The 20,929-nt window shown below is 35.8% G+C and overlaps 1 protein-coding gene across 1 annotated transcript in view; it reads right to left on the bottom strand.

The window, feature by feature from the left end:
• NFASC (neurofascin) overlaps nt 1-20,929 on the bottom strand; it is a 278,247-nt gene that overhangs the window by 80,845 nt on the left and 176,473 nt on the right. The window contains exons 8-10 of the mRNA XM_053706693.1: nt 10,062-10,173; nt 8,010-8,194; nt 453-584 (exon numbers count right to left, since the gene is read on the bottom strand). Of these exons, the coding sequence (XP_053562668.1) occupies nt 453-584; nt 8,010-8,194; nt 10,062-10,173 (429 nt within the window). The remainder of the gene's footprint in view (nt 1-452; nt 585-8,009; nt 8,195-10,061; nt 10,174-20,929) is intronic.

The following is a 20,929-nucleotide window of genomic DNA, read 5'->3' on the forward strand; positions in this document are numbered from 1 at the left end:
AATGCTAAACTGGGAGCTAACGTAATTGGTAGTTACACAAATTTGCCTCATGTCATCGGCTTACAAGATGTGTTCAGCTAGCTCCCAGTAGTGAATTGCTCTTCAGGAGCTGAGTTTAACAGGGGTTTAACATTGTTATATGCAAACAACAGTGCAATAATAAGGTGATCTTACACAGTAGAACATTTTCTTTTCTGAGAACGTTACACAATATTTTACAAAGTCATTTTCAATGTTAGTGACAAAATAAAAGAAAGAAAACAGACTTGTCAAAAGCTAATCTCTACAAACAGCCTATTTTATTCAAACAAGGATAACCTAAACTAGGACCAAACACCATATAACAATATAAAAATAATATAACATATTTGTGCAGATAAGAATTAGTAGCCTTTACTTTTTTTATCCTGCAAGAGCATCTACTTTTGTAATACCCATGCCATATGCATTACCTGTAATGGCTTCACCGTTCATTAGCCACTGGATATTAGGTTTTGGGCTGCCATTGGCGCGACACACCAATCGCCCATCCTCGCCAGGTGCAAGTATCAGGTTCTTGGGCTCATCCAGCCAATATGGTGCCGCTAAGCAGAGAGGTTACAAGACTGACAGTTAAGGCAACAAATAACTTGTTTTCTGTTTTTGAGTCTATTAAGTGCAGCTAGACAAGTAAAATCTATGGAGCCAAGTGTTATGCAGTGCAGTTAGGTGAACAAACAGTGTACTAAAATATTGCAGACAAAACAAAAATATGTAAAGCCTATGTATGCTAGGGTGCATTTTTTCTGTAGCGTATACAACAAATATTGAATAAAATAATTTTGAAGTGTACCCAATTTAAATAATAATAATTTTACATGTAAGTATTCTGAAGTGTAGCTACCCTAGCCAATATTTTTTTTGCAGTTAGCTTAGCAAATAATAATGACAACATGTGAGTATGATGAAGTGCAGATCGCTTAGCAAATAATAATGTGATGACTGAGTACTCTGAAGTGCAGCTAGCTTAGCAAATAATTGTGATACGCATTAGTGTGTTGTAGCCCAGTTAAGTAAATAACTGTTGAAGTGCTGCACATGAGAGCGCTATAGAGTGCAGCTAACTCAGCAAATAATTGATCAAAGTTTGAGTGTACTGCAATGTAACTGGTTTAGCGTGTAAAACCTGTGTGAGATTCCACCTAGTTTATTAAACATTTGTGCAAAGCATGAATACACTGGGGAACAGTTAGTTTAGCAAATAAGTGTGCAAACTGGGAATGTGCTTTAATGTGGCAAATAATTGTGCAAATATATGAGTATGGTTGATTGCAGATACGTGAACAAATAATTGTACACATAAATGAATGTGCTAGAGTACAGCTAATGTAGCAAATAATTCTGTGCAGGATAAATATGATGGAGTGTAGTCTGGTGAGCTAATATTTCTGTGAGCATAAAGGAACATTTTGGTTTACTAATTTCATGAAAGCTTTTTATTATTCAATGAGTTATCCTCTCCCTTTGCATTTAACGTTTGCCTCTGTCAAGCCCCTTGTGCTGCACCAGATTAGGATAAGACCAGTGATTGGAGGATACTTGCATATTCTGCTTCTAGTTGGCTTACCAGCAATATCCTTATCTGAAGTGATGATACATTGCATGTGGGTGATCACCTTAGAAATGGATTAAAAGCATAATAAGAAAAGTGAATTTATATAAAAATAAAGTAGATACCAATCTTGTTGATTGTATTTCTTCGCTGTTTTTCAGCTCCCGATACAGCTTTTTGACTATCAGAGCAATCACAATCCGAACAATAACACAATTTTCTTACTCGAAGAATATTGTATTGGATATTAAAAAAAAAGTCACCCATATGATGCATGGATATTGATTTTGGTGATCACAATAAACCCAGCTGCAAGTTATAAACTAAATATTGATACCAAAATGGACAAATTGAATTGAAAAGCCAAAGGCATCTGATAAATTCTCAAAGGCCATAGATCGATCGAGAACAGGCATCGACCACCTATCTGTGCATGAAAGATGGCACTGCCCATGCCAACAACAGTGATGGTCCTTTTTGTTGAAGAGTAAATTACAGCAAAGAAAGATTCTGAATACGTTATAAATGTAACGTAAAAATACACAGCTCCAGTTAATGCAGCGTATACATATACGTATACACATACATATACATATATATATATTTCTTTGTTATATTGTACTATTTTTGTTTTATTTTCATCTACACACCTCATAGCACTAACATGTATCAAAATATGACCATACTGATATTTGTGACAACCCTTTTCTCACTCCAATTTTGTTCACTTCATTACCGCCATAAGCACCAACCTCAAACTGGAAAACAAATTATCATACACCATGGCCTGCTCTGTTGCTGTAACTTATCTGCTAAGTGCTGGTGGAGAGTTATAAAAAATAGCCCTCCTATCCCCACCTCACAAAATTATAAAGTATGCCATTCACTATATAGCCAAACAAAAACTATGTCCAAATTCCTATTCCTTATGCTACTTGCCCTTGCAAATGATGTAGAGTCTAACCCTGGTCCTCCAGCAAATTCCATTCCTAGCCTTCCAGCTAAAAAAGGCCTCTCCTTTGTGCACTGTAATATATGCAGCTTACTTCCAAAAATCGATGCACTGCAAGCTTGGTGTTTACAATACAAGCCAAAAATCATTGTGATCTCTGAATCATGGCTAACTGCAAAAATACCTGACTCTGCCATTGCAATACATGGGTATTCATGCCATAGAATTGACAGAGCAAAGAGAGGAGGCGGCATTGCAATTTATGTTGACAACTCCACAAAGTTCACCCCCATACAAAAATCTAGCTCTCCTGCCACCTTTGATTTCCTTTCTGGCAAAATTGAGATCCCGTGCAGTAAATCAATCATTGTTGCAGGAATCTACCGCCCACCTAGCTCCCCTGTGCATTCCATTTCGGACATAGCACAGCTCCTTAGTGAATCCATAACTCAAAACCCAAAAAGTGAAATTTTGTTTTTTGGAGATTTTAACATCGATTGGCTGAATCCAAAAAATAACAGTTGTCATGCACTATTTAAATCTTTGCAGCTAACGCAATTAATCTCCTACCCAACTCGCATAAACATCAAAAGCCATAATCATACCCTGCTCGACTGGATTCTCTCCACTTCTCCTGACCGAATCCAGGAGGCAGGTGTTCTCCCTAACAATTTCAGTGACCACTGCTTAGTGTACTGTGTGCGCAAAATAAAGGCTACTAAATCCTCTCCCAAGGTTAAAATCACCAGGTCCTTCAAAAAATGTAATCTTCAATCATTTCTAAATGACATCAAGAACCTCCCCTGGCACAGATTAAACCTAATCCAAGATCTAGACTCTGCAGTTGAATTCTTTCAATCTGAACTCCTACAAGTTTGGAATTTACATGCACCGCTGCGTAAGGTGAGAGTAAAAGGAGCACACTTGAATTGGATCACAGCTGACCTCATTCAAATGTACCAATTTCGGGATTCATTGTGGTCAAAGTTCAAGCATACTGGCTCTGTGAATGATCACTGTGTATATAGACAATGGCGAAATATATGTACTAAACAAACAAAATTGGCTAAGGCACAATATTTCTGTGAAAATCTGCACAATAATATATCTAACCCAAGAAAGTTTTGGAAACTCATAAATAACTTACAAAATCCACCAATCCACTCCCAACCCTCCACTGTCAATGTGGATAACCAAAACCTGCAACTCCCCTTAGAAGTAGCAAATGCCTTTAACAATTATTTTGTCGGATGCTCCACCACCCTGATTGACAAACTAATAAATGGCACGCATCCTGAAGCTACAAATGCGGATCAGGCCCCTCTCAAACAGCAAAGACCCAATATAGAGAAGTTCAATTTTAGACCTGTACCCCTGAATGTCATTAAGAAACACCTCAATAATCTAAAAATGAAAAACCAGTCAGGACCTGATCAAATCCCAGCAATGCTGTTGAAGCTCAGTGTGCCGGCAATTGCTAAGCCTGTCACAACCCTAATTAACAAATCCTTGGTGTCTGGATACATACCCAAACTCTGGAAAACTGCAAGAGTAGTGCCTATTCATAAAAGTGGGGAGTTAACCTTGGTTTCTAACTATCGCCCTATATCATTACTCCCAGTATTGTCAAAAATCTTAGAAAAATGCGTCCATACGCAATTATGCGAGTATTATCAACTTACTAACTATCTGACCCCTGATCAATCAGGTTTTAGACCGAATCACTCCACTACAACTGCCCTCCTAAAAGTTTGCGACGACATCCAAACTGGCATGGAACAAGGAGACCTAACTGGAGCTATTTTCCTTGATTTTGCTAAGGCTTTTGACACAGTGGACCATGACATACTACTTCTCAAACTAAAAAACTCTGGTATTGCGGATCGCCCGTTAACCTGGTTTAAATCATATGTATCGGATCGATCACAATATGTCTCTGCTTCTAACAGTGACTCCCTCCCTCTCCCAGTCATGTGTGGTGTTCCCCAAGGTTCCATTCTCGGCCCCCTACTATTCACATTATTTATAAATGATCTGCCTAATGTCTGCAAATCCTCAACTGTACACATGTACACAGACGACACGGTAATCTATGCAAACAAATCTGATCTGCCGCAGCTTGAAGCAGTGCTCCAAGACCAGTTCACAGAGGTAGAAACGTGGATCTCGAAAAACAAACTCTTCCTAAACACTGACAAAACTGTCACAATGATCTTTGGAACGGGACCTAAATTACAAAAATTACAAAATTCCCATCTTCGCATCAAAACAAAATCCAATTGCACGCTGACCGCAGTCCACTCTTTTAAATACTTAGGTATGTTGTTAGACCCCAATCTATCTTTTGGACTCCACATAGAAAAACTTGCCTCTAAACTTTATCAAAAACTAGGTGCCCTGTACAGAAACAAATCCTGCCTCAGCCCTACTGTAAAGGAAAAGATTGTACAGAAAATGCTGATACCTATCTTGGATTATGGGGACATAGTATATGCACCTGCTCCGCAAACTCACCTTAATAAACTAAATACATTGTATAACTCATTCTGCCGCTTTGTGCTACAATGTAACTACAGGACCCACCATTGTGACATGCTAAAAGAACTAAACTGGCTGTCGCTGGAATCCAGACGCACCCTCCATCTTTCCTGCCTTGTCTTTAAGAGCCTTTCTGGGAAGCTCCCACCCTACCTGAGCAGAATGCTCTCCCCTGCTATCCCCACCTCCTATAACCTCCGATCCAATAACTGCACATTATTTAGCTTGCCTCAATACAAAAGGAAAGCAGCTCGATCCTCCTTTTCCTACAGAGCGCCACAGTTATGGAATGACCTCCCTCACACTTTAAAAACTTCCCCAAGCCTAAAATCCTTTAAGAGATCCCTCTATATATATCTCAGAACAGAATGCACCTGTCATGGTTGATTAAATATTTTGTACCTGCTCTATGTTAAATGTTTGCATATATTGTGTATTATTATTATTGTTTTTGTATTTTATTGTACCCTATTGTATCAATGCAATGTTTTGTGGTCCCAGGACATACTTGAAAATGAGAGAAATCTCAATGTATCCTTCCTGGTAAAATAGTTTATAAATAAATAAATGCACACATGACTCCATTAACCCTAATAACCCATTTGGGGCCAGATTTAACACTCCTGCTCATGCGCTAATTCCGCTAGAAGTAAGCTTTTTCTGTACGTCGGGTAGCGCTCATATTACAAGCTGAAAGTAAAAAGTTTTCGTTCATATGCTAACCTGACGTGCGCAAAAAGCCGAAGATAGAATATCGCAACCGCGTTTAGATATTCCACCCTGGGTCAAGTCAATAGAGTTAAAAAAGTGCGAGAAAAAAAACTTAACACCTTACTTATGCGCAAACCCGATTGCATATTCTCAAGTACGCTAACCTGACATGAAAATATGAATATCTCACATTCTAGTGTTCTTCACATAGAAGAATATGTTCTATTTATTCATAAATACATATTTCTACATCTGATGGTATTTTGGTACAATATATATTCTATACATATATATCTAGATGATTATTCATAGGTAAAGATACATACCAATATATATAGGAATATCTATTTAAAAATAAATAGAACACTGGAATGTGAAATATTTACAGTAAATGCACAGTATAACACTTTATTAAATATGAATATTGCATAAATATGCTTTTTTCATCTTTTCATCTACTTTACTGCAAAGGGCTCCAATGCAGTTGCATATACATATATATATATATATATATATATATATATATATATATATATATACACATATATATATATATATATATATATATATATATATACACAGTATATATATATATAGATAGATATATATAGATATATATATATATATATATATATACACAGTATATATATATATATATATATATATATATATATATATATATATACAGTATATATATATACAGTATATATATATATATACAGTACATATGTATTTATGTTTTATATGTGTATATATGTATGTAAAGACCTCAGATCTTTGAGCCCTTATAACTTTTTTGTGCAATATTTTTTTAAATAATTTTTATTAGATTGTGTTATTATGAGTATAACTGTACTTTGTAATGCATTTTTTATGTGTTTTGTGAGACTTCTTTATTTTGCAAAACAGTTAACTGGAGCTCTGAGATTGCATTATCCCGACGCACGTTTACTTCAATTGAGTTCAAGCGTTCGCGTTTACTTTCAACTTGTAATACCAGTGCTGCATCCGACGTGCACAAACACCTGCAATAAACCCTTTATCGCTCATACGTAACTGTTAGCGCACCACTAGTAATCTGGCCCTTAGTTTGCTTTTTTGTGATCGACAGCTATTATCAGAGATGTTGCAGGGAAATGGAAACTATGGGTAAATTTTTGAAATACTGGGTGGACATTAATCGCTATAGCGAATCATGTCCGCTCTGCATCGCTAAATGCTGACAGCATATGCTGTCTGCATTTAAAATTGCAAAAGCATTTTTTACAAGAAATGTTTGTGCAATGTCGCCCCCTGCACATTTGCGGCCAATTGGCTGCTAGCAGGGCGTGTCAATCATCCTGATTAAGCAGTGTCCGCTGCTTATTAAATCTGCCCCTAAGTATCATTGGAGTTATCAAACTCTTCTGTGTTTGCAGTAGAACAAAAAGTCATACAGTGCACGTCCGCGATTACTTATACAGGAGCATGGAGATCCAATACATTTCCCGTCACTCAGAAATATCCTGGCGGCACCGCTTCTGCTCCATCTCTTCTGTGTTTGACTTGGGAAGATTGTGATCACTAGTTGTGGTGTGTCAATTGTGCTTTTTATATTGAATTTTTTTTGGAATGACTGAAATCAACCCCAAAATGTTATAATGCAATAAACTGCCCCTTTAAGCATTTCAAGGTGAGTCAATGAATCTTTAGAGGGAGAGTGTTCTAAAGTGTAGTTATGTAAGTAAATAAATGTGTAGAGCATCAGTTCTGAGGCAAGCTGGAGTGCATTCAGTCAGATGAAAGAAAATATAGCAGAGATTTGAAAATACAGAAAAGAATTAAAGTGATATGAAACTTAAAAATTGTCTTTTGTGATTCAGAGCAGCAATTCTTTCTAATGTACTTCTATTATCAATTTGTCTTTGTTCTCTTGGTAATTTTTATTGAAAAGCAGGGACATAAACTCAGGAGTGTGACTAGAGCACTATGTGGCAGCAGTTTTGCAAGAATGTTATCCATTTGCAAGAGCACTAGATGGCAGCATTATTTCCTGCCATCTAGTGCTCTAGACACCTACCTAGGTATCTATTCAACAAAGAATATCATGGGAACGGAGCAAATTTGATAATAGAAGTAAATTGGAAAATTCTGTAGAATTGTATGTTCTGCCTGAATCACAAAATGTTTGGGTTTGTTTCATATCCCTTTAATGTAGTGCCCCTTATGAATCCTTACCCTTGACTCGGACAGAGATGGTATGTCTGATGCTGCCCATTTTGTTAGAAGCCTGGCAGAAATACTCCCCTGAGTCCTCCTCAGACACTTTCTCAACACGCAGGGTTTTGTTGAAGTTTTCAAACCGTAATTTCCTGAGTGGGAGATCTCCTCCCTTCTTAAACCACCTTATGTCTGGAGCTGGTCTGAAAAGAATCACAAGAAGCAAATACTGATTGCCACTGATGGCTGAGACACTTGTATGGGATAAAAATATTTACTCTTAAGGGACCACATCTCTCTTTTGTCTAAAAATTGTGCTTTGTACCAAGCTCCCCGAGAGGCCAAAAAGCAACATCTGTAAACTAGGTTTTCAAAATGCTGCAAATTGTGTGAACCAACTATTTGATTTGTAGCACTTGCATACCACAGTATTTCTATTTTGACGTATCTAGGGAGTGTGAGACACGCCCACTTTTAACACAAAACAGGTGTTTAATAACCTTATAAACTGTGACACTGTATGATAAATATGCCAGCATAAACACATAAACAAATTCCTTGTTTTCACACTTATAATACATGCATACCTCAACTAGGACAATAATTCCAATTTAATGGCCCCCATTTAGCCTGTCCACCCGTGTGCAGGGCTTGTGAGGCAGCATCCGTTACATGAAAATACCGATGCAGAAGCAATAATAATACTGCTAATTTAAAAAGTAAAAAAAACTTTCACCTGTAAACTATTTACACTTTCGATCTCTATAACACAGATAATAGCGATCCTTTCTAACCATATTTATCCTTTCCAATCCCTCCCTAAAAGTCCAAAGCCAAAAACGGCTTCATATATTCTCTGCCAATATAATATTCTGAAGTTACATATATACAGTACTTGCAGTTTTTCTTTGCTATGCCAAGCACTACAGCCTTATCTGATAGCCAATTCGCAGTATTCAGCATTGCACCAGAAGCTCACAAGAGCTGCTGGTGCAACGCCACCCCCTGCAGACTCGCGGCCAATGGGCCGCCAGCAGGGAGGTGTCAATCAACCCGATCGTACTCGATCGGGTTGATTTCCAGCGATGTCTGTCCGCCTGCTCAGAGCAGAGTCTTTGTGACCGCTGCTTCATAACTGCTGTTTCTGGTGAGCCTGAAGGCTCACCAGAAACACGGGGCATCAAGCTCCGAATAGATAGGCCCCATTATCTCAACAAATAAAAGCTGAAAATTAAAAATATGGCTGCTCAACCAAGTAAAGGTTGCTGTGGTGTCCAACTTTCTTTTACTTTTCTCATTCTCTGCCATCATTCTATGGTATCTCTTTCTTTCCCCTACCTTCAAATGAACAATCCTTAGCCCAGCTCCCTTATATATTTATTATATATGGCCTCTGGTAAACTGAACAAATACCATGTAATTGCATGGTAAACTTGCTCAAGGTATCTACAGTAACATAATATTTAGGTATACGTAGGAATATCAGAAGAGAGAGAACAGCACTCTCTCTCTTCTGATATTTAGGTATACGTAGGAGTTAGCATGTGCTGTTGAAAAAGTATTATCATGTAGTCTGTAGTCACAGAATACTATAAACTACATACATAAAATATGTATACATAAAACATTTTAATAATTAGCAACTAAATCTACCAAATACACCTGGTTAAAAAAAAGAATAAGAAGTTTTGGATATGTTGAAGAGATACTAAACCCAATTTTTTTCTTTCATGATTCAGGTTAAACATGCAATTTTAAGCAACTGTCTAATTTACTCCTTTTATCACTATTTCTTCGCTGATTGGTGGCTAAATGTAGTCACCAATCAGCAAGCGCTATATAGGGTGCTGAACCAAAAATGGGCCGGCTCCTAAGATTTCATTCTTGCTTTTTCATATAAAGATACCAAGAGAATTAAGAAAATTGATAATTGGAGTAAATAAGGAAATTGCTTAAAATTGCAGGTTCTACCTGAATCATAAAAGACGAAATATGGGTTTAGTATCCCTTTAAATATTAGTGACAGGGCAGCAATCAGAGATTTGAGGGTAGCTAGTGTGCCATACTCACACCCCCGAGGCGATACACTCCAGAAGCAGATCTTCATCACGTAGAACAAGCTTGCTGGTAGAGGTACCTGTGGGTAGCAAGAAGCTTGGGATTCTCTCTGCCACACCTCGAGCTGGGGAAAAAAATGTTGCACAGTTAGGAGAGGATTTGTTTACTAATAAGAGGACCATGTTGCTGATGAGATTGCCTGCAGTGCAAAGATGCAACTGATGTGCTCCAGTGTAATCCAGTATCTCAGTGGACTGCAATGGGTTAATGCAGTATTTAAACATATCCAGACGGAGGACGTCAATATATATGGTAGAAATGAGGTTTAGGCATATTGATCTTCTGCAAACTCTCCTTTAGAATCACCTTCTTCATGTACACAAACCAAAAATGTTGTCATAGGATCATGGATGTCATTAAATATTTAATAATGTCACTTTAGAACAGTGATGGCTACCCTTGACACTCCTGCTGTTTTGAAACTACATTTCCCATGGTGCTCAACTAGATGGCCTAAGCATCATGGGAAATGTATTTTCAAAACATCTAGGGGGTGCCAAGGTAAACCATCACTGGTTTAGAATAATGATACTGGACATTTAACTTTGTAGCAAGATAAACCTAAAACAAATAGGAGTCCTCTTTGTATAATATTATAAAGCTTACACAGTAAATTATGGCTAGATTATGCACACTTTAGTCAACAGACACTAATATAATTCATTTAAGGAATTTCTTCCACTAGACTAGAAGGAGAACTCACACTTTGGTTAATCCAGGACCTGATCGCAACCAAATGCTGATTTAAAAAAATAAAAAATTGATTTTGCTAAAAGCAATATTAAAAGGTTGTTATGGTTCTAAAATAAAGAAGACCATTGATTTGTTATGAATAAGTTGAATTTATATATATATATATATATATATATATATATATATATATATATATATATATATATATATTGTCTGGCTGAAACATATTCATCATCTGTTTTTAGTATCATGTTCATACACACACCCAGGAGACCCCTTACAGATCTAGGGAGTAAAGAGTTAGTTAATTATTTGATTATTAGTAAGAACAGAAGACTAAGTATGGGGCCGATCTATCAAGCTCCGCATGTTTCCGCGTGAGCCTGTCCAACCCGATCGAATACGATCAGGTTGATTGACACTCCCTGCTAGCCGCCGATTAGCAGAACTGCTGGTGCAATGATAAATGCCGACAGCGTATGCTGTCGGCATTTATCGATGTGCAGCGGACATGATACGCTACATCGTATCATGTCCGCTCGCACTATGATAAATATACCCCTGTACTGCAGCTCAGCAATAACATTCATTTTTTTATAAACAACTAAAGCTTAAAAGTTTGATAGATTTAGACTGAAGTCAGTGTGCACTACAGCAGATACGGATGTTCCTTCCTTTACAGGATCTATAACTGCATCCAGAAAGGTGATCACAAGAATCAGATAGGCCAAGTACAAAAATATATCTGTAATTATAGTGGGACAATAAGCAACACGATTGTGGTCTCTACTGTAGTGATAAGTGATCAAATCTGGTCTTTAATGTGTCAGGAAAGTGAAAACTAAACATTCATGATTTAGACAGAATATGCAATTTTAAATACCTTTTTAATTTATTTATTTTGTCAAATTTGCTTTGTTCTCAATGAATAGTAAATCTAGATAGGCTAATAGGAGATTAGGAGAGTTCACTTGTCTTTAGCATTCTATGTATAACATAACAATGTTGCAAACACTGCTGCCAGATGGCTAAAGACATGTGCACACTCCTGAGCTTACCTTGAATTACTCTTCAATAAAGAATGCCAAGAGAACTATGTCATGCTCTTTCCAATCCATGCCAGTGTTATAAATTGTCTATGCATAAGCTTGTGATCCAAGTCTGGCCCAGCAAACCTTATTATCCTCATGAAGATGGACTGTAAATTATGGCCTATGATGTAATAATACAACATATCTATTTCTGTCTGTGTGAAGACTACTGTTTTCCCCAATGGACTTCATTTTGCAGAGGCTGAGATAATTGTTCAACTTAAAGGGACATTCTAATGCAAAAATACATATAGCATTTTTCTGCAACGTTATTTTTTTTAATTTCTGGCCCTAGTTTACTATTATTTGATAATTATCGCCATATTACTGGCTGTTGAGGAGTTGTTCTATGTTGCCGCAATCACAATCCGCCAATTTCATTGTTTCCCAACAGCACTTTTTCCATTATTTACACTAATAAAAAATATCAGTAACCTATTGTACCCATAATGCTCCTGTTCAAATCCTTTAGAGATACATACACACACATCTCTTTAGTTTTCGAGTACAACAAGTTAATTGCTATTAGCATACACTATGCACTATTGTCCACCATATAAATCTTGATTTTTCAATACAATACATTGAGATTAACAATGCAATTATTGTTTTTTTGTGATTTTCAGGAGATAACTATTTAGTGCTTGAGGGGTATTAATGGAAGAGTCATTTTATGATTGTGATCACTGGAAAAACACACTGATGATGAGCTAGATTATGAGTGGCGCGCGTTGCGTGAGAGCGATATCAGGTTTTTGCACCCGTCTGCGGGCATTTTAAATACCGCTCGCATTACTAATTGAAAGTAAATGCAAACGCGCAAGCACAAACGCGATTTACGCTAGAATGATTACCGCCACTTCAGAGCTCTGGTTAACTGTGAAGCAGAACAACAAAACAATTTGCACTAAACACATCAAAAATAAATTGTACAGTATATTAACACTGTCTGATAAAAAATATTTTTTTAAAAATGCAATAAAAAGTTATAGGGGCTCGAAGATCGGAGGTATCGGGTTAAAAAAACAAAAAAGGCATACAAATGGCTTTAAAATAGAGATACATACATACACATGTCTAAATATGTATCTGTATGTATGTATGTACCTAGATATATATATTTATATGTGTGTACATATGTATTTATGTATTTATATGCGTATATAGGTATTTACAGATAAATATATACACATATAAACACATATTTACACATATATAGACATATATATATATATAAGTGCATTGGAGTGCATATATATATATATATATATATATATATTTATATATAGCATATATATTTGCAGATTCCCTGCAATGCCGCCCCCTGAAGGCTCGCACGGAAACAGGGGCTTCAGGAGCCATTTGGCCCTTGATAAATCGGCCTAGAGTTGAATGCGATTATGCCTTTGCGACCTCGCGTAGTCTATCTTTTACCACAAGTATGCGAGCGCTTGTGCACAAACTTTTTACTTTTAGCTTCTAACAGGAGAGCAAACCGCCAAGTGCAACTAGCGTATTTAACGATCAAATGCAAACGCAAAATTGCACTCCACTCGTAATCTAGCCCAATATTGGCCAGCATTCCGGAATCTGCAGACAACAAGGGATAATGATCAACCTCTATGTGTTTAAAGGGATAGGAAAGTCAAAATTGCATGATTTAGATAGCGTACATTATTTTAAGACACTTCTAAATTAAATTATATTTTCAAATGTACTTTGTTCTTTTGGTATCCATTGTTGTAAAAAAAAATATGTAAATATCCTACACTAGTGGGAGTTAGCAAGTGATTGGTGCATGCACACATTTGTCTCTTGTGATTGGCTTGCTAGATGTGTTCAGCTAGCTCAGTCTCAGTAATGCATTGCTGCTCCTTCAGCAAATTATATCATTGGTAGAAAGCAGATTTGATAATAGAAGAAAATTGGAAAGTTGTTTAAAATTGTATATTCTATCTGAATCTTGAAAGAAAACTAAATTGGGTTTCATGTCCCTTTAAAACCCGCAACAGAAGTTAAACACATAGGCAATGTCCTGGTCAGGGGGCACAAGGCGGAAACTGCCAGTGATTGGCAGCAAAATATAATTGCTGCCCCTGTCTGACTCACAAGCAGGGTTCTGCTCAAGAGCTACAATGCTTGTGGCTAGTAGTTGTGACTTTACTGACTTATTTAACCCAGTTGTGGGGCTTTAGCACATAGTAAGTTAGGGCCAGTAATGTAAAAACGACATAGCCAAACAAATTAGGGCATTAGAATGTCTCTTAAAATAAAAATAAAAAAATCGATCTACTAGTGCAGTGATGGCGAACTAGCTTGGCACTCCAGATGTTTCAGAACTACATTTTTTTAATGATGCTCAGAAACATCTGGAGCGCCAACGTTTGCCATCACTGCTGCACTAGTGGCATTACCTTTTTAAAAAATAATAACATCATAAACAGAGCAGCATATGATGTGAATCTATAAAATATTCTTTTATTTAAACACAGTGCAAGCCTTGCAGAGGCAAGTGGCAAAAAAAACTGCATAGCTCAGAATGCAAAGCCAGCTTGGGTTACAGAGCCAGGGAAAGCAACAGCACGCAGGCAGGTGGGGGTTAAGTGCCAAAGAGACACAGAATAAAAGAGAATTGCTGGGACAGTAGCAGAGCAAAAAAAAATAACGGGCTCATCTCGTGGTAGATTTTTACTATAATCCCTCCAGCACATGGAAGGGATTAATCTGCTCACTTTAAGATTAATGGTGCTGAGTGCATTCAAAACTGTGTTTTAGAATAAATTGAGTATGTAACCTTAACGGGAAATAGTTACAAGTTAAAATAAGGCTAACAGTATCATCTTGGCAGTATGTGTGATGTACAATTTAAAGGAATGTTTTTGTTTTGTATTTAAATAATATATAAAACAGTGTGGGCATGGAAAGTATATTGTGATATATGTAATAACATGCTCAGTACCTGATAAGGGTCTGTGATATGATTGGTTACCTCACTTATGATGTCATATGTTGTCATGAAAGCATTAGTTCTTCACAATATTTAACCTTATAATTGACTTCAAATTCTGTCTTCCAATAACAGAACTAAATAAACTGAAGTTTTGATTTTTATCTGTATATTTAAACTGACAGTCAACTCCAAAAATGTTATTGTTTAAAAAGATAGATAATCCCCTTATTCCCCATTCCCCATTTTGCACAACCAACACGGTTATATTAATATACTTTTTACCTCTGGGATTACCTTGTATCTGAGCCTCTTTTGACGGCCTCCTGATCACATGGCTATTTATTTATTATCTATTGACTTTCATTTTAGTCAATTAGTGCAGTGTCAACCACAACTCCACGGGAGAGAGCACAATGCTATCTATATAGCTCACATCTCTTCTTGTGAAAAGCTAATATAAAGCATGTGATAAGAGGCTGTCTGTAGTAGCTTAGAAACAGGCAGAAATGTAGAGGTTTATAGGTTATAAAGTATATTCATATAACAATGTTGGTTGTGCAAAGCTAGAGAATGGGTAGTAAAGGCGTTATCTAGCTTTTTCAACAATAACATTTTTGGAGTTGACTGAAGAAATCGTGATGTCAAATATCTTCCTTTTTTACATAGAGATGTTCAGGTGATATTTTCTTGTCAGCTTTTTACAGTTATGTTGTATAACTCTAAAGTGATTTTACATATAGGTATTATGTCCCTTTAATGTAATGCTCCTAAATAGATTATGGGGAAAAATATTTGTTTGTTTTCGTAACCTATGTAAAATTAGGACCAATGTAGAAATTCTTATATGTTTTTGAAGGTCCATTATCTTCTGCACTAATTCCAACCTACAACACCTGAATTCTGTTCAGTTACAGCTTATATACAATCTATGTGAATTGGGGCTTTCTCACCCCAGAAGTTATTATAAGTATAGTGAGTGTGGTTAGCTTTAAGGTGAGTTAGGACAGGGAGAAACCCAAAGAACTCACCAATGTACATACTAGTGAGGTTCAAAAAGGAGTATAGTGAAGAGTCATTGCGAGAATGTTCTGTAATAAATGAGAAAAAGTGAGAAGCCCAGAAATTTATAGAAAATTATTTGAAAAGAGAAAATAGTAGGTCTGGGATAGGGATGGGCGAATGTTTCTAAAAATTCGAAATTTAAAACGAATTTTGATACATTCGTTAGTTCAAATCGAATTTCGAATTTTTCAATAAAATTCGAAAATATTCGTTCGAATAATAGAATGTTTAGGTATGTATTCATTCAATTTTTGAAATGTAATATTCAAATTCGAATGTGACATTAGAATTCGAATGTGACATTCAAATTTGAAATAGTATTTCTAATTTACAACAGTGTTTAATAAATGTAATATTCGAATTTGAATGCTACATTAAAATTCGAATGTCACATTTGAATTTGAAATAGTATTTCTAGTCTAATACTGTGTTTTAAATGTGATATTCGATTCAAATGTGATATTCGATTTGAATGTGACATTCGAATTCGAAATAGTATTTCTAGTCTAATACTGTGTTTTATAAATGTAATATTCGAATTTGAATGTGACATTCGATTCGAATGTGATATTCGATTCGAATGTGATATTCGATTCGAATGTGACATTCGAAATAGTGTTTCTAGTCTAAAATTGTGTTTTATAAATGTAATATTCGATTTTGAATGTGAAATTCGAATGTGACATTCGAATTCAAATGTGACATTCGAATTCGAATGTGACATTCGAATTTGAATGTGACATTCGAAAAACTGTAAATAACATTCGAAAATTGAATTTTTAAGAATATTCGTTCTTATCAACATTCTATTATGTAAATCGAATTTCTACAATAGCATTCGTTCTAACATTCGAATTCGGATATAAACACATTCGCCCATTCCTAGTCTGGGACAGCAAAAACGTAATGTGAAGGAATATAACAGCAAATGAGAATCAACAAGAGATAGATTACAAGAACTAGCAAAGAGAGAGAGATGAAAATAGAGTAGACATGATATAGACGATAGAAGGCTTGGGAGAAACAAGAGTGCGGAGAAACTCAAGCAGGTGAATGCAATGGATAGATAGCATAGAGAACATTAACTAGTTAAGAGGGAGAATGAAATAGATTGTGAGAAGGGTAAAGACACCCAAACTAAATGGAGACACCAAGATAATAGAAATCAGCCTGTGGTAGAATAGGAGTTGAGCATTGAATATTATAGTAAGTAAACCTATAGCGTTACAAAAAAGTGAGGGTTTAAAAAGACATAGGGGAATCCGGAATTTCGGGTTGAAAATAAAAAAAAGACATAAACGAGAGTAGAAAGAAAATGATGCATGTATACAGACGGGAGGGGGCACATTTAGAGGGAAAATAAAGCAATTGAGAAAAGAAAATGTAGCATACATTACACAAGATAAAGATTCATGAATATAGGTGTTAGTTGAGACTGATAGCCGCATGAATTAAAGAAAATAAAGGCAAGAAAAAGGAAGAGAAAAAATAAGACAAAGAAGGACCGAGAAAGTGGAGGGAAAGAGAGAAAGAAAATTTTAGGCTTTGGCAAAAGCTGGATACAAAGACTTAAAAATACATGAAAGCAGCATGGTCCAAGCAGCAAATACAACTGCCGTCCACGAGATTAAAGCAGTGGCAAGCCTTGCTGGAAGTAAAAGAAGGTTAAGAAGTTGCTAAAAAAATGCAAAATAATGTTAAGGCAGCAATGTTACAACATACGTCACTTCTGAAAAACCCTGAAAATATATGTGGTTTGTTTAAACGGAATTCTCTGGTCAATTTGAGCAATTTCATTTTCTCTGTTGGGAAGAAGGGTGGATTAGTACATTCAAATAAAAAGGATACCCGTGCACTGCACACAATATAGCTGACATGATCCTAACTGCAAAAAGTATATGGTGAATAATTTATTGTACAAATCATATGACTACATTATGGGGCCACAGATATACCTTTAAGGTACATGGAACCCAAAATGTTCCTTTCCTGATTCAGATAAAGCATGCAATTTTAAACAACTTTCCTATTTACTTCTATTATCTAATTTGCCTCATTCTCTTGGCATCCTTTGTTGAAAAAGCAACCTAGGTAGGCTCAAGGAGCAGCAGTCCATTGCTGCTCCTTCAACAAAGGATGCCCAGAGAATAATGCATATTTAATAATATAAGTAAAGTTGAAAGTTTTTGAAAGAATGAAAAGAAAGGTTTTGGGTTTCATATTTCTTTAAGTCGAAAATCAATTTAAGGAACATTTTATGTATATGCATAGTTTATTTACATCAGCAATTCAAAACTATATTAAAAAAAAACATTTAAAACTGTTATTTGAAGGGTTTGCTTCAGAACAGTGCAGGGATAAACCAATGTTTCCCTGGTCTCCGTTGCTGTGGCCATTTAGAGACAATGGGGCTGATTTATCAAAGCTTCAACTGATAATACGCTGGAATCCTGTGTCAAATTCAACGCTAGATTGATCAGGCGTGGTTAACAAATCGTCAAGATTGTCAAATTTTGAAATGGTGTGACGTAATATACGCTCCTGCTATCTCAATCCGACGCAGATCGATGCTTGTGTCATTCCAGAAGTTTCGAATTCACATTCGACTCTATTTGACCCTCTTCCCAATTTATCAAACATTCAACAGGTACGCTCGCTTCTATTCCGACACAGAGTACCTATCCTTCAAACCGCCACCCTTGAGGCCGCGAATGTCATAGAAATCAATGGGAGTCTGAAAACTCAGAATGCTTATGTTCGATGCTGCAAGAGAATGAAGCATATTACATAATAAAAGTACTTATGCATTATGTTATATCTTTGTCTTTCATTACAAAACAAGGGGACAATATTATTGCTTCAAATTTGGTGCACTAGTAAATATAGGGATAAAAATGAAATAAATACATTACATAATATAGCTAACTTCTTTTTTTGGATAAATCTATTTGCACTATGTTTAACATATGTAATACAAGTCCCACTCTCCACTTCGCACTAAATTTGACACAACACTTTCCGCACCAAATTTGACGCAAACTCCTTAACAACCCACACGCTAGTGAATTTTTCAACCACTTTTGATTGGGATATGCATAATTACATGATTTATGACATCAGCCAATCTGATTTAAATATACATTTTATAATATCACTTACGAATCAAATTGCTCGATACTTTCATTGATCACTCATCAGAACTTGTAAGTGCCATTTGTTACATTGTGTATTATACTTTGAAAGTATGTATATATGAAATTATTATTAACGTTAAACATTGATGCTTACATTAGGACACACAGTGTAATATTTTAGACAATGATTTTAAAAATCAAACAATGTTTGATTCAATATAATCTTAAGCTGATAGCTCAGATACAGCAGAAATTAAAATCACCTCTTTACTGTCATGATATTTTCAGTATTTTTCTTCCTTCTCTTGAATTTCATTTTCATTAAGAAATGTCATTTTATATTCCAGCCAATTTTGTAACACCTGTGTAGGGGTGGTGTTTAAAACTACACTGCAATCAGGAAGGGTTACACAGGTGCAGAGAGAAAACTGGCCCAGCTTTTAAAATATCCATTGATTGCAAATAAATACATATGATACCCTGATTACATGTTATATTTGCAATTATTCTTGCTCAGAATAATAATATATTTACACTATATACATATAGTGGTATAAATAAACAAAGAGATATGAAAGACAAGATTGTTTAGAAGAAAATAAAAATTAGGGATATGTAAATATGTTTGCAAAATATTTCTGACATAATACATATACAGTATATATATACAAGTATGTACAAAGATATATGTACAAAAAAAGGCAAAAAATACTTTCTATTATTATTGTTTGTTCAGGTATAAATCTAGCTATTTCTTGGACATTAACAGATGAAAAATAAAAGATTAGCTTTAAAGAAATGTGCTTGTTCATGGACAGTAATGATATAGTATAAAGTTGGAAAAAACAGAATATCTGCGACATCGATGTCTCTTATTTATCAACAGTCCGACACTCATCACTCCGTACTTGACGCGCGTGTTTTTGACAGACTTTTTAATAAATAAAGGCGTTGTATGTATATTCGCGCCAGCGATGTCTGGTGAGTGTATTGATGCCAGCGAATGCACCAAGATTAACGCTTTAATAAATAGGCCCCAATATGTAAATTAGTCCCTTTACTTATTAATCAACCAATGTGTAGCCAGAATCACATAAACTGCAACATACATACAGGCCCTCTGGAGGAGTGGAACATTTGTAACTACAGGAGAACAAGTCAAAACAAATATTGAAGGTATATTGCACTATCCTTAATCATTTTAGGGGGCAATTTCATTTTTATTTATTTATAATTTTTCATTCACTAAATCTCATGAGGTTGCCAAGCATACAGTTTAAACAACTTAACTATTTACTTCTATTATCAAATTTGCTTCTTCCTTTTGGTATTATTTGCTGAAGGAGCTGGAATACACTGCTGGTAGTTAACTGAACACATTGGGTGAGCCAATGAAAGAGGCATATATGTGCAGCCACCAATAAACAGCTAGCTCACATTAGTGTATTGTTCCTAAGCTTACCTAGGATATGCTCTTCAACAAAGGATTCCAAGAGAATGAAACAAATTTGATAATAAAAGTAAATTTGAAATGTGTTTAAAATTGCATGCTCTAGGTGAATCACACTAAAAGGCGGCAAGGTTTTGACAAAATACACAAAATGCTTAATACCCCAATAGAAAAACACATGCATATACGGAAATAGAGACTATTGTAAGATGCTATCTGCAGAAAGCAACGCAATGTGATTTGTTTTTATGCAGGATTTAATTTTCGAAAGCGCCTCCTGCTCACTTCACTCTACCCTGCAAAGTTTCCTTTTCCAGTTACCTCCATTTCTTTCAATAGGTAACATCTCACCACTTGCAGGAACTGCCCATTTTTTTAAGATATTTCCACGAGGGTAGCTCCTGCAAGTGTCATCTTAAAAATCCAAGTCTGATCTGGCA

This window comes from Bombina bombina, chromosome 3, assembly GCF_027579735.1.
Source record: "Bombina bombina isolate aBomBom1 chromosome 3, aBomBom1.pri, whole genome shotgun sequence".
NCBI classification, from domain to species: Eukaryota; Metazoa; Chordata; class Amphibia; order Anura; family Bombinatoridae; genus Bombina; species Bombina bombina.